The 14993-nt window shown below is 42.9% G+C and overlaps 1 protein-coding gene and 1 long non-coding RNA gene across 7 annotated transcripts in view; one reads left to right on the top strand and one right to left on the bottom strand.

Moving 5' to 3' along the window:
• The first annotated feature begins 1477 nt into the window (after positions 1-1477).
• LOC135111136 (uncharacterized) overlaps positions 1478-14993 on the top strand; it is a 36156-nt gene continuing 22640 nt past the window's right edge. For both annotated transcript variants that reach the window (XR_010273566.1, XR_010273565.1), the window contains exon 1: positions 1478-1625. This is a non-coding gene — a long non-coding RNA (uncharacterized LOC135111136). The remainder of the gene's footprint in view (positions 1626-14993) is intronic.
• The window catches only part of LOC135111132 (kyphoscoliosis peptidase-like), a 31524-nt gene continuing 20514 nt past the window's right edge, over positions 3984-14993 (bottom strand). For 3 of the 5 annotated variants that reach the window (XM_064024129.1, XM_064024130.1, XM_064024133.1), the window contains 9 exons: positions 14218-14321; positions 12540-12701; positions 12249-12349; positions 7635-7755; positions 6954-7149; positions 6593-6784; positions 6159-6368; positions 5660-5779; positions 3984-4612 (listed from right to left, as the gene is read on the bottom strand). In XM_064024129.1, coding sequence (XP_063880199.1) covers positions 4466-4612; positions 5660-5779; positions 6159-6368; positions 6593-6784; positions 6954-7149; positions 7635-7755; positions 12249-12349; positions 12540-12701; positions 14218-14321 — 1353 coding nt within the window. In that variant the 3' untranslated portion in view covers positions 3984-4465. The remainder of the gene's footprint in view (positions 4613-5659; positions 5780-6158; positions 6369-6592; positions 6785-6953; positions 7150-7634; positions 7756-12248; positions 12350-12539; positions 12702-14217; positions 14322-14993) is intronic. The other 2 variants (XM_064024131.1, XM_064024132.1) reach the window with 2 other exon arrangements.

The raw sequence follows: 14993 nt of genomic DNA, 5'->3' as shown, positions 1-14993 counted from the left end.
ACTGATTACTGAGCCGGTTCCAATCATGTACCGTAATTTGAGAACCAGTTATACTTTCTTTATTTATATATGTAACTTTATCAAGATTAATCCCATTAATTCATATCCTATCTTGTTTATTAATTTAAGGACATTCATTCGATTATAGAAAACGTAAGTAGGTAAGACTGCAAATGTTATTACACAAAAAAAACATCCTCACTGACACTCTACGTAGGCGTGTGTTGTAGCAGTAATGAAAGTTCCGAAGGTGAAGGAGAAAGGTATTAGTGATAGTTTAAGAAAAGGACTGTTGGGTGAAGCCATTTTGTGGTTAGGTTGCAGTTCGGGTTGAATTGCGTCGTTCTTGTTGGGATAGTGATAAGAGGTTGGTTAGGTTTTTATTGTACGTATGAATGAGAAAAACTGTATATTGAGTAATTCTCTTGGGTAGACTGAGGAATGTTCTCTAGTTAATTGGATGTACTTGATCTTCATTATGGTGGAAATATAATAATACTCATGAAATTTATGATTCCACCCTCCTTTTTTTTTTTAATCCATCAAAAACACAGAACTTGTTTTTCCCTCCTGATCGCGTAGTAATTAGGGGAAATTTGAATATCTATACCATTAGCATAAGCGGAGAGGGAAGATGCGTCGTTTACGGCCTCGTCAGACAGTGTGCTGGCGTAATCGTTTAAAGGCGAGGTATGAGGGAAGATAATACATTGCGAGATTCACTACCAGAAATGAATGTGAGTCTGGGGGTGTTGGGTGAGCGTCTAACACCTGTCCTGTGTGTGTGTGTGTGTGTGTGTGTGTAAACTCGTTCTTCTTTCGTATCAGTCATTCTTCTTTTAACCTGTGTCTCTATTTCAAGAATTTTTTGCCTATTTCTGTCATCTCTTCCCTTCCTATGACTTGAACTGTTTCTTAAGGATCTTTCTCTCTCTCTCTCTCTCTCGGGTTGCAGCACCCCAGGTCTTTGCTCCCGCGGCAGACAAGGCGCCGTCAGAACCCTTGGCTGAGGCGCCTTAGGTTTAAGTATCTCAGTGTCCAGTTTTATCACAAGTGTGTGCCCCGCAACGTCCCGGCCCCTCGTGTCCCGTCGCTGTCCTCGGGGGCGCCACATAATGCACGTGTTCAATACTGCAATGGCTCCTGCACTGCCAATATTCCCACCAACTTGAATGCTGAAGTTTTTTTTCCCTCTTTCCTTCTTCAGAATGTTTTTTTTTTTTTTTTTTTTTAAGAATTGCACATTTTATTTATCTAAATGGTGTGCGTGTGTGTGTGTGTGCATAATGCTGATGCTTATAACGAGAGGAAGAAGAAAAACAGCACTGAAATTAACGTCCATACTATCTTTTACATACACGATCCCTTTTTGCCATATACAAGCCTTAATGAACCCCTCTCAAGCATCGGACGTCTTCGAAACAGGGATCCGAAGCAGTGTGACTCACCTTAGCCAGCCAACCAGCGCCGCAGTGGGTATAGGAGTCTGGAGAAGTCACTTGATTCATTGTTGTCTCTTGTGTAGTGCAGTGCGGGAGGAATTCTGGGCTCTCACCAACACACATGATCACGGTGAAACAGGACTGCCGAAGCCTTACCCGAAGTAGTTTTCAGCATCTCAGGAGGTATGTGAAGTTAGTAATGAGTGTATGGGTTTGTGTTGTGTAGGAATCTTGAATCTCTACATATGTTCTGAAACACTTGTGTCCGCTCCTCGACTACTTTCAAAAGATTCTAGTTGATGTTACACAGGTATTTAAGGACTTTTTTTTTTTTTAAGGTTCTAGTAAAAGATTGTCAAGATTTCTACGCTATTAACAAGGGAAACAGTCTTGAGAACCCGGTTAATCATCTCTGTGGCCTTGGAAAATAGTTAGTGAGAGAGCAAAGCGTGGCACTCTCTTGCTAGCCTTTCTATTACTACGTTCTCAAAAGTATCTGCGTCATAACTCCACTATTTTTAACTGGCTGTCGTGGAAGTTATGCGAGTGATTCCGTGATTCTAGAGAGCTCAAGAAAGATTTACCATGTGAACCCAAAGAATCACATTTATGGCCTCAAGAAATAATCCACGTGGGAACAGAGATATTGTTGCCAAACCACCATTATGCGTGGCGCTGTTAGATTCTGTAGCTTTGTAAATCATTGAGGAAAGGGATGATGGGTGAATATGAGAAAGTATGATCTGTAAAGGGGCTGGTAGGTGAAGACTGACAGGCTTTTTACAGCTCCCCTTCTGTTATTATGTAAGCATGTGGAGTACTGAGGTGAGCGTGTTAGTGTTCGTTAAAAGGGAAGATAGAAAACGGGAATGTACACACACACACACACACACACACACACACACACACACAGTAACGCTGACGCTGCTTTCCAAGACCAGTACTCTGAAATGCATTTTTTTCCCCCATTTTTAAATCTGGGAGCGCCAACTAGGATGAGACACAGTACTGTATATATAGTCTCATCCTTGGAAGCCGCCTAGTGATGGATAAAAGGCGTGGATGGCGTTGCAGTGTCAGGTGCCGCAGTAAATAATGAGGGAGTCTCTAAGTGCGTGCCGTAGAGCTAGAGTTGTAGTGCGTAATGGAGCTTGAAAGGGAAGAGTCATCATGTTATGCTCTATAGACTGAAAACAATTGTCCGAGATTTATTGTTTTGTCCGTATCAGAAACATAAAAGACACCCATCACTGCAGGGACTGGACTTGTTTTCTTTAACTCAGAAACAGAACAGAAAACGTAAATAATTTTGGGTGGACATTAATAAAAGTACTAAAGTGCCTCGTGTGTTGGTCTCGGTGAGTTTGTCAAGAGGAGGAATATGACACACAGTTGACTTTAACTTTTAATTCGATAGACGAGGAATATGGCATCCGTACACTGAGGTAGCCACTGTTACTGAGGCATGCACCGTGCCTCCGAGGGCTCCTGTGCATGGTGTGCCGCGGAGGCCCGCCGCGGCACTGTGCGTTCGTCTTTCTTTCGTCTCCCTCTTGGACACGACGCCTCAGGAAACATTAATCCTATCTCCAGACATTTCAATGAGAATATCGATATTATGTGTGTGTGTGATATTTTGAGATTCAAACTATCTTTTTTTCCCCCATTAGAGGCTAGTGTGTGTATTATGAAGCATTTTAGGATTGCGAATTGGGCACAGTCAGGGTCAGCAACTGAATAACGCCCGTCACTCACTTTCACTGTCTTTCAGCGCTTTTATTTAATAATAACGACCTTCTATTTTCTCCATAATCACCTATGAATTTTCACTAATTTTTGTACGACGTTTTCTTAGATACTTTTAGAACACAGAATAGAAAATTACCTCGTATATTCTCTCTCTCTCTCTCTCTCTCTCTCTCTCTCTCTCTCTGTTCTGTGTGACCATGCAAACAATTTATTACAGTGTTTTCAGTGTCAACAAAGAATCATCATGACAGCGAAAAAAAAAATCATCACTCGCCAGCTTTCATAACACTACTAACAGATCTGAGATAACACTATGAAAGACCCAAAAGACAGTGGAAGAGAGTACAGAAGTTTACTTGTGACCGCGACTGTTACAGAATGGCAATGATTGGCTTCATTAGTATAAGGCTCGTATTCTGAAACGCTTTCCTCTCTCACCACGACTATTTTCAAAGGCCACAGAGAAAATTAGCCTGGTTCTTAAGAGTGTTTCTCCAGTTCATAACGTTGAAATCTTGTTACTCTGTCATTAGAACCTTTAAAACACTCTTGAAATCCCGTGTAACTTCAACTAGAACCTTTTGATAGTAATCGTGGTGCACCGTAGAGCCCTTTCAGAATATTGTCCTGAATGTGACATACAGAGAGGACTGGACGAGTGGCACCTTCCTGCGGCGTCCGTCAAGTCCTCCTCTCCTAATAATGCCGACTGTGCGTTACGTATCTTGGCATCTTGTTCCCTTGTGAATTATTTGCTTTAGTGATTCATCTTTGCGGTCACTGCTTCCTTCATTTTTATTTTTTTTTTCTATATTAACATGAAGTTTTCTATCTTAAGTTTCCTGTACTGCGTATTGTTGTATTTTTTCTATTTATTTGTTATTTCTCTTCGTGCAGTAAAGAGTGAATCTGTCACGTTCATGTCTTCGGGAAAGCAACGAAAGGAACGCGGCACGAGAGATTTTACCCACCAGTCAAAGAATGTGCGACGAGATTTTCTTTTACAAAATACTCCTGATTCACAAGGCGTTTTGTGCTTGTCATAATGTAAAATCCTATATAAAATTTGAATCACAAATATCTTTTCAACATGGTCATATAATAACATTTAGACGTCTACATCTTACACAGTTCTTAAAATGAAAGTATCTACATTGCTTCACATATACAGTATCAGTAGCTACGTGCTTCCTGCCACACGTCTTTGTAGCAGTTTTGGTTGAAGACTCCACCACTTGTAAAAATAATATAGTCCGAAGCGGCAGACACACATGTTATCTTCTTGGCACTATGGAAATCTTCTTGCTGGTCTTCTTCCCTTTCTTAACGCTGGTCGTGGAATCGTTGCTTTGACTTCGCAGACTCATCTTGCACTCGATGAGGTAGGAAGCCAGAAGGGGAAGCCGCCACCGCCCCCTCACCTTGAAGTGTCAATACAAGAAAACATTAGGCTTGAGGTGTAATGCGTAGACCCGATGCTGTGGTTGAAAGGTCCAATATGGCGAGAGAGGAAACGTTGGTGTTAACAGAAAGAGCAGGAGCATCATTGGGTCATTGAAAACGTGAAATGTGGTGAAGAGAAAGGAGATACTGACCTACTCACACACAAGAAAAAACGAAGATCCCATGAAGAGAACGTCATTACTAAATTACTGTTTGAAAAGAGTTTTGAAGAATGTTACATAACTTTTGGAAAGGAAAAAAAAAATGAGAGAAACAAAGATGAGAGACTAAAAAAAACGATGAGGCTGATGCAAAAACTTCCTTCCCCGACCAGAACCAGAACCAGCCCAGAACTTGCATTTCATATCATTCTTTTTATATGGATCTCAAGTGCTTTACTCCTCGTTTATAGTACTGCAGGTTACTTATTTAAGCGGTGAATACTTCAGTACTACTTTAAATCAAGTGAAATGAGTGCATACGTGTGTGTATGTACATCCATCAGCTGACGATGAAGTGCTGATCTTGAACACATTAAATCTTATCAGGCAGTGGAACAAAGACCACCAGTGTCTTCTCCTGCAGCGTGGCACTACAATCCAGTACACCGATTCTGGCAAGGCATTTTCACCACCTGAGGACGCACGCATGGTAACACTGGCACTGACTGATGTTCTCGTCCAACTATTCACGTCTTCTGTCTAGACGTGCAGTAAACGGTTTTTCCACCAAAACCTTCACTAATTACAAGATACCGTGCTGTGCATATATAAATAATTCGGTATCGTATGAATAACTTAGGATTTTGGCAGGAATATAGTCAGTTTGCCGCACGTCTAAAAAAAAAAAAAAATGTAAATATTTGAGGTAAACAGTAAGATCATCAGTCAGCAGCAGCGTTATAGTGCCACCGCGTCCTCAGGTGGTGGAATTCCACTGGCAGAGTGGTCGTGACGGAGCACAGCATGGCTACGAGTACTTGGACGTGCACGGGTGACTGTACAAACCTGCGATGGGACACATACCACAGCCGCACCCACCTGGGGCCGTGGGATGCCGTATATTAGCAACTTAAAGTAACCGATTCCTGGCGGCACGATGACCAGCCGCAGCTGCTCCTCCGTCTCTTCTCGTCCCAAGAGTCCCTGAGGATTTGGATGAAACTAGATACTGCCTATGCTTCGGCGTCTGATGTCGACCACTATACAGACTCTAGTGTAAGTTGCTGTAATTTTTAAGTGTTTTCATAGTTCCAGTGATAAGTTAACAAGGATCATGTGCGTACCATCAAAGAGAAAAAAAAACATCCATGAGATCCCAACTAATTACACATCTCTGGCATTTGAAAATAAACCTAAAGAAAGAATGACGTGTTGAAGAATTCTGGCCTTGTCCCTAAAGGCGCTTAGTACAAAGATTTGTTTTGTAACTTGATGGATCGTAAAATAAATGTGAGTAGAGTTGCAAGGACGAATTTATGATCACTACCAAGAACACAGGGGCCGCGGTGCTGCCCTGACTTACCTTGTGGTCGAGCTGATTCCCATTGGCATCAAACACTTGGAACATGAGCATGACGTCGAGCGCCTTTTCGAAGTAGACGACCTTTTTTCCTCCCCACGTGACAATGACTGGGCCTGACTGGTTGACGGGGTCCAGCCCACACTGGTACAGTCTCGGGCTGGGACCCCACGCCACGTCATGCAGAGGCCACGGCACGGGATATCTTCTGGCCTGTAACATCAAGGCTGACTTAGTCAACAAATTAAAACCGTTGCATACATAAGCTATCAGTAAGCTAATTTGCTGTAATTGTTTCAGACTACAGGACACTGCATGAGCTACTTTCAAGTATACGAAAAAATTTTACGATTTTAAAAATTTTCTTCGGAATCGAGTCGCCGCACGTGTCGTGTTTGGAATGATTTGCAAGCTGTGGTGAAGAAGACGAGTCTCACCTTCTCACACATTAACAAAAAGGAGACGACGTGGTCCAGCGCGCCTTCATTGTCATCAAGCAGTTGTTCGGGGCCTGCGTAGATCTTGAGGACATAGTTGGCACACTCTGGCGGAATGACTGTGAACGAACCCTGGCCGCCGCCCTCCTTCAGCGTGCAGAACACCCACTGGTTGATGCACGAATCCTCACCCTGGGGAAAATGACTGAATGAAGAAGCAGTGTTGGGTGCGCTCTGAAATTCAGCACTGCGTCAGATGAAATAACATGCTAGCACGAGAGAGAGAGAGAGAGAGAGAGAGAGAGAGAGAGAGAGAGAGAGAGAGAGAGAAGGTGGGGGGATGCGTCACTGAGATGCATACCTGGTCGTCTGGGAAAAACTTGTACTTGTATCTGATGAGAGTGGGGGCCATGAGAGTCACCTCGATTTGGTTCCTCACAACGACGGGGTTGTGCAGGGGCCGGTGCAGCCTCAGCCCGCAAGACCAGAACTCCGGCAGCACCTTGGGTAGGGCATTGAACTCCTCCAGATTCAAGGGCTCCTCCAGAAGCTGCCATCTGTGTAACAACAATGGTGGAAGTCTGTTTTGTGATTTCCGTCGTCGCAAATATTCGTGATTCTGAGGAAACATTCAGTCTCTCTTAAATCAGTAGGATCAGTTTTTGTAGTGGTAAGCTTTTTCTTCTCATCAGGTTTTTTATCCACGCATCAAGGAGACTGACCAGGGGCACAATTAACATCAGAAAAACAAATAAATTTCTCTCAAAATGTCAAAAAAAAAGTCGAGAAGTTGCTACACTAATTTCTGGAGATGTCTCGATACTAAATATTAGAAAACTTCGTCACAGAATGAAGAAGAAAAGGAAACCGATAGAGACTTTGAGTTTACAAATAATATGATCGAAAGAGTAAGGATACCTGTTTACTCTTGCATTAAAAAGCTGGATAGAAGAAGGGTATGAATAAAAAGTTAATATCCTGGATAACTTTAATATCGTGTTGGCAAAAGTTACCTGTAGAAGTGAGAAGTAAATTTACATACCTGTCGTAATTGTGCTCATGGGTATCGTAGGGCAGGTGAGTGTAAATCATGTGCTGAGGGTCCGTGAGGAAGTAATGCTCCAGAGGATGAGGAACAAACTTGCCTTGGAGGTTGGTATAGCCTGCGGAGAGGGAAGGATGGCTAAGTACAGTTCCGGACAATAGTAAAGTAACATGCTGTACTGGCTTCCACTGTGCTTCCTGTGTGTGTGTGTGTGTGTGTGTGTGTGTGTGTTTCAGTACTCTTTTTCTTCACTGATCTGCAAGGAATGTGTCAGTTATCAGGTTTTCCAAGAAGATTGCCAGCATATCAAGGGAATTTCAACAAAGCTGGAAATACTGTGGAGAATAGTGTAGCTGGATCTGACCCCCGCCCCGCCTCACCTTCACTGTGCACTACAAAAGAGAGAGTGAAGAAAAGGAAATATATAGATGCAGCAATAATTAATACAGCGTTTAATGCGTTAACAGGAACATCCACGTAAACTGTTGCTTTAAATTCATCACTGGCATCATCAGAAACAACCGCGTCATGCAGTACTTAGGTATCACTTAAGTTCAAATGGTAACTTGTGTACTCGGATAGCTGGAAACTGGTTGGCTGAGAAAAAAAAAAAAAAATATATATATATATATATATATATATATATATATATATATATATATACGTATGTAGTTTGCGTGAATAACGTGCGGTCCGTCCGGAACAGCGGCAGTTAACCCAACCTTATACATATTTTACCGTCACCTTAGATTTTTCTTCTCCACAACTTGTCAATGCCATTCATTCTTGCGCACGGAGACGCTGGAATATATTCATACAAATTTGCCCTCCAATGTTTGATTCTTTTTCCGATATCCTGCGGAAAGAAAACCTTGCAGGAATGTAAATGAAATATGTATTCCCTTAGTGTAAAGCTGCGAGTGATGGAGTGATGGGGCGGAGAGCGAGAAATCTGGTAAATTTTTAAACCGCTTTGTTGTTGTTGTTTATTTATCTATCTATATATCTATCTATTTGTCTGTTTATTCATCTATTGTTTGGTTCTTTATTTTAATCTTATCATATTTTCTTTCCATGTGCTTCAATTTCCTGAAATGTTTAAATATCTAAGACTTCTCGGGCAAGAATCGGGGGGGGAGGGGAGAGAGAGAGAGAGAGAGAGAGAGAGAGAGAGAGAGAGAGAGAGAGAGAGAGAGAGAGAGAGAGAGAACTAGAGGATCGGGAAGGAGACTAATACAGTGTGTGTGTGTGTGTGTGTGTGTGTGTGTGTGTGTGTGGTGGACTTCCCCATCTCCCCTGCGACAGTCCTCACACTACTAATCGCTACTGTTGATTGGTTGCTGTTGTTTTTCTCTCCCTTGCGTCCTTCGATTCTCACACTGTGGAGAGTTTCAATGAATTCCTCAAGGACGGATCAATAATGCTTACAGTTTAACTTCCTCCTTCTCTAAAAGATCGATACTAAAGAGTTTATTTTTTTTAACTTCCGCAACTCAACCACCTGGCATGAGTTGCAATTACCCGAACACTAATTTCAACGGTTCATGTACTGACTGCGTATTGACCAATCTCTAAAATATTAATGAAGGATTGAGGAGTATGAGTGGGAAGGTAGACACACCTATACCCTACCCCCTCTCTCTCTCTCTCTCTCTCTCTCTCTCTCTCTCTCTCTCTCTCTCTCTCTCTCTCTCTCTCTCTCTCTTCATCAGTGAATAAATGAAAAAGTTAGACGATAAATGGAGCGATAAATTTCAAATTAATAAAACAAAATATATCTGACTGGCCTCTCTGTTTATATCTCAATGTATTGCGATTGTATCAGAAGTCATCAGATACCAGAGTTCACGAAGCTGAGCGAGGGAAAAGAGGGAGAGAATGGGAACTTATGTTTCTCACGAAGCAACAAGTTCAGCTGATTTATATCACGTGCCAATGAACGAATAAAAAAAAAAAAGAAAGAAGTAAATAGAAAAAATAACAACAAGTGTATTTTCCGAAGGCTCTTGTGTTTTCGTGAGGACTTCAAGATTTTTTCAAGATTCCGTGCACTTAAGAGCTGAAACCATGTGTTGCACGCCGATAGCCAGTCGATGCGAGGCAGGGCACGGCACTTGTCTAAACCGCAGAGAAGCAGCGCCGTGAGTGACGCAAGTGCATTTCATTGTTCGTCGTCGCCTGTAATAATGTATGAGGCTGTTCTGTGAGGTTTGGATTTTAAAAACGCGCACACGAACACACACACACACACACACACACACACACACACACACACACACACCTAATACAAGCAATTACTCCTGAAGTTACTAACGGGCATGACTGTTTATTTTTCTTTTCTTTTTTTTTTATACAGGATAGTTTAGCTCACTTTTTTCTTCCCACGTGCAATTTTGGTGACCTTTAGCTTAGCACACGAGGACGAGGGCGGAGAGGCTTGTCGTATTTACAGTGGCAGCTCGTTACCTCCCATGACAACCAGCGCTCCTTATTCCTACACTAGAGCGGCAATCAACATCACCTGTCTAAGATTAAAACCCATCTCGAGGACACGCTATGTATACCAAGGGACCAGCAAGACTCGCCCTTGTGTCCTAATGAACGCTATTCTCATCCTCTGTGTAAATTCATCCTCAGGGTTATTTGAATCTGCAGAGTGTTTCATACGCAGCCTTTTGTCGACACGTGTTCTCTCAGAGGTTCACCTTGTAATGTATAGGTGGTGATGGTAAACATGTGTGTAATGGGTGGGTTACAGGAGGACGCAGAAGACTTGAGTGTTGGAGAAGGCTGATCCACTGTGGCGACCTTTCACTGGAGCTGCCCAAAAAAGAGAATGATGGGAAAACTACACCTGGTGGTTCTTTTAAGTATTTCTATGTGTGAAGGCTGGCCAAGAACACATCAATGAGGAGGAAAGCGCGCTAATTTACCGCTCGAAAAAATAAAATGAAAGAGGAAGATTTCGAAAATGTAAAGGAAGCTACGAGGAGCCAGTACTGCTAAACGTGGCAGTTCTTGTATAAAACAAACCTACCTGTATCCACCTATCATCCCTATCCATAAGTCTGACTAATCTTGCCGTCACCTCATTGACTCGGCAGTAACAAACTAGTTATTGTCTCAGTTCCAGTCATCTGCCACTCTGAGAACCCATTTCATTTCCCATCTCTTCTTTAAATGTATAACAGTGTAGATATTCGCGCCTGCACGTGTTGTATGAATGAAGAGCTGCAACGTCACAAAGTATACAATAACGGGCAAAAATTCACATAGCAACCAGAGTGAGACGCACAGATAGTGACTCATGACTCCTTTAGTTTATTTCTTCAAGGAGAGACGTGGTGCACGACTATCTTTTTTGTTTACACCGGCAACTGACTCGTGCAGGCGTTCATTGATAATTTATCAGGACTGTGGCGGTTCACACTCTGCCATGCCTTGCTGTCCCGCTGGCCCACTCATACCACAGCCAGGTGGATCAATCTGTGTGTGTGTGTGTGTGTATGTGTGTGTGTGTGTCCGTCCGTCCATCCGTCGGTCTGTTCATCTGTCTGTCTCTCCCTCTGTCTGTAAGTATGCTTGTCTGTCTGTCTTTCCATCTGTCTGTAAGTATGCCTGTCTGTCCATCTATCCTTCATTGCGTTCGTGCAACATACGTGCGTGACCTGTGCATATACGCAGCGGCGCCTACTCACGCGCACACGTTTATATCCCCACCTCAAATAGTGTGCTGAAAACCACCCTTGAGACAAAGCATTCAATTACTTTTTTTTATTATTTTATTCCTGAGATATTTTTGGACGGAGTAACTTTCATATCGCTTCGCTAAAACTAATGTAAAAAAATGCAAGATCTGGATGTGGTTGTTGGGGAGAGGGAGCGTATTGGAATGCAGATTAGTAGGTTTATTGTGTCATTAAGGGTGTGGCGAGGGAGGGAAGGAGAGCAAGAAGCAGGAGGAGCAGGAGGAACGTTCATTGATATAGAAGAAGGCGTGATCTTACCATAGTCATCAAGGGAGAGGGAGAAGACGGGGAGAAAGACGAGAGGACCTTACATTGATACAGCACAAAATATAAACCTACCTTAATCGTATTAGTTCTTAAAGGTACATGAGACCATAAGGGAAGCAGAAAGTAATGCTATACGCGGCAGTCCCTCTATAAAACATGCACACACATATCCACCAGTCATCTCCCTTGATTCATCTGACCACTTAATACTTCCTATCGATTCGTTACTAATAACCTGATTACCGAGTGCATTCCAGTCATCTATCACTGAGAACCAGTTTTTCCTACTTCTCTCTTAGTCCAACTTTATCGAGCTGGAACCAGTTATATCTTGTCCTCCTCAGCTTACTAACCTTAAGGAATTTACCTGCATTACCCTAATCACCTTATGCTGTTTGCGCGCCTCTTTCTGAAACCCAATAAAAAAACAGTACAAAAACGCCACTGAAACGTTATTAGGTATAGCGCGTCCCTCATAATTTATTCAGCCTATCACTGCAGTGTGCTAAGATTTCGTATAAGTTGTGCGTGTTTGTCTCCACTCGTGTAAATAATTATTGGCGTATTGAGAATGTGTGCTTATGACATCACTCACCTGCGCTCCAAGTCGGGTCAAGGAGGCGCCACGACCCGTACAAGAACACCGCCATCCACGTGTGTCTGGGGTCACGCTCCGGGTCAAACTGACGACCTGGCCTGTAGTGGGAAAAGAACCAGGTAAAGGAAGCACACACACACACACACACACACACACACACACACACACACACACACACGATTTAATATAATTTTCATATTCATTCCGTAAAAAAAAAAAAAAATCGCAAACCACCACGACCACCACCGCTACCACCACCACCACCATCACCACCACACCACTACCTACTTGAAGTCTCGTCCCCGCGCAAAGCCGTGTATCTTCTTCACCCTGAGGCCTGCCGCGTGACACAGGGCCACCAGGAGCGTTACGTAGTCCCTGCTCACTCCAGCCCGCGACCCCAACACATCCTCGGCTGTCTGGTTCTTCTCCATGCACTTCCAGTCGAACCTGAGTGAGGAGGAAAGTGTTAGCATGCATCAGGACAGAAATAGTGTTGTGATCCTTTGCGCCTCTTACGAAAACTTCATTTATAAGCGTGAGTGTAGTTTTGGCAAGATGTAACTTCTAAAACTTGAAATGCGAGACTGAAATGGATTGGCGAAGCAGAGGAGACATGAGGAGGAGGAGAAGGAGAAGGGGGACGAGGAGGAACAAGAAGATGAGGAGGAGGATGTTGGAGAGAAATACACTAGGAAGGAGGAGAGGAAGACCAAAGGCAAGGCTTGTTATGGATGTAGTGAAGGAAGACATGAGGGTGCCGGTGTGACGGAGGACGTAGAATAGATGAGGCTCACACACACACACACACACACACACACACACACACTAACACCTTAAACACTTCACCACTGTCATTCATCACACTATTTTTTTAATTAATATTTTTTTTATTTATTTATTTATTTTTATTTATTTTTTTTTCATTTTATTTATTTATTTATTTTATTTTATTTTATTTATTTATTTATTTATTTATTTATTTATTTATTTATTTTTCTTTGCGCCTTTTCGCGTGTGTAAGTCAGCATAGTGCTTGTAGTGTGGTGTTAGTGTCTCCCTGGAAACTCGTGCCACCCACTGCAAGGCCATTCTCCCAAGGTCACGCATCGCTGCCAACAAGTGGGGGCAGTGGTAATTATTCCAGCCAACCTACGTGCTACTCTTCATTATAGTACCTTTCGTGTTTTATATTTCCGCCTTGTTTTTTTTCGTATTCTTGAACGTTATTTTCTTTCTCTCGCTCGCCTCTTTGCTCTTTCTCTCTTGCTTGTTCGTTCTCTCTCTCTCTCTCTCTCTCTCTCTCTCTCTCTCTCTCTCTCTCTCTCTCTCTATTGCTCGCTCGTTCGCTCTCTAGCTGGCTCGTTCTCTCGCTCGTTCGTTCTCTCTCTCGCTCGCTCGTTCTCTCTCTCTCTCCCTCGCTCGTTCTCTCTGTCTTGTTCGCTCGTTCTTTCTCTTGCTTGTTTGTTCGCTCTCTCACTCGCTCGCTCGTTTTCTCTCTCCCTCGCTCGTTCTTTCTCTCCCTCGCTCGTTCTTTCTCTTGCTTGTTTGTTCGCTCTCTCTCGCTCGCTCGTTCTCTCTCTCTCGCTCGCTCGTTCGCTTTCTTTCTCGCTCGCTCGTTCGCTCTCTCTCTCGCTCGCTCGTTCGATCTCTCTCTCTCTCTCTCTCTCTCTCTCTCTCTCTCTCTCTCTCTCTCTCTCTCTCTCTCTCTCTCTCTCTCTCTCTCTCTCGAATGTTTTAATGTTTTCTTTCCTTCCTTTTCCGTTGATGACACAGTCTTTTTTAACTAACGCTTGAATCGTGGAAGTACTTCTAAAAACGTCAATAACTTCACTACAACCAGTTGAAACTAGCCTGGATAAGACCCAACGACCTTAATGAATACGACTTTCTATTTTTTTTTTTTTTTTTTTACCTCGGCTTGCCCATTAATTTTTAACTCCTTTTTCCGCAACTTGTTACTCACCTTATGTTCTCAGTCACCCAGCGGAACAAGGCTCTCAGTCGATACAGATCGCTTGTAGTTTGTTTGCCGAGGTAACGCACCAGATGGTCCACCTCCGCCGTAACCTGCGGGAGGTGATAGCCATGAGTAATGCAAGGTTGTGTGCTGCCCTTATTCTGTATGTATAGCAGTCCAACACGCACCGGTGATATGGGCCGAACAGTACTGCCTGTGTCGGGTACTGCTTTAGATAGTAAGGGAAGGAATAGGAAAACATATTGCGTCTTATAAGGTTATGCTGTCCAGCTTACTATTCAGGTGTGATCAATGGAGGTGAGTCATACTGTGGCTGGTACTGTGTTACGCTTTGTTCTCCCATGTGGTGCGTTCTCAAAGGCCATACTCTGATTATAGATACGTGTTCTCAAACGTTTAGCCTCCTTACCACATCTTGTATAGGGCTATAGTGGACGTTTAAGGGTGCTTTCATAATTCTAATGATAGTTTAACAAGGCTTGATTGGGGAAAAACACCCAACCCCTATCCAAATTGGCTAACCTTCTCAGTGGCCTTGGAATATGTGTAGTTCTTATGAGAGCGTAAAATGTTTAAGAAAATTGGTATCGTATATTTTTTTTCCATTGATGATGCAGAATCCTTGTTAAACTATCACTAGACTCATGAAAACACCCTTGAAAACTCCAGTAACTTCCACTACAGCCTGTTAAAGAAGTCGATGTCGGACGTTGAGATGTGAGAATGAGGTGTATTGTTAGGCATTCCTGCGAAACCAAGCG

This window comes from Scylla paramamosain, chromosome 21 (genome assembly GCF_035594125.1).
Source record: "Scylla paramamosain isolate STU-SP2022 chromosome 21, ASM3559412v1, whole genome shotgun sequence".
NCBI lineage: Eukaryota > Metazoa > Arthropoda > Malacostraca > Decapoda > Portunidae > Scylla > Scylla paramamosain.
Note: the sequence above shows the minus strand (reverse complement) of the source record. Positions and strands in the feature narration are given on the sequence as shown.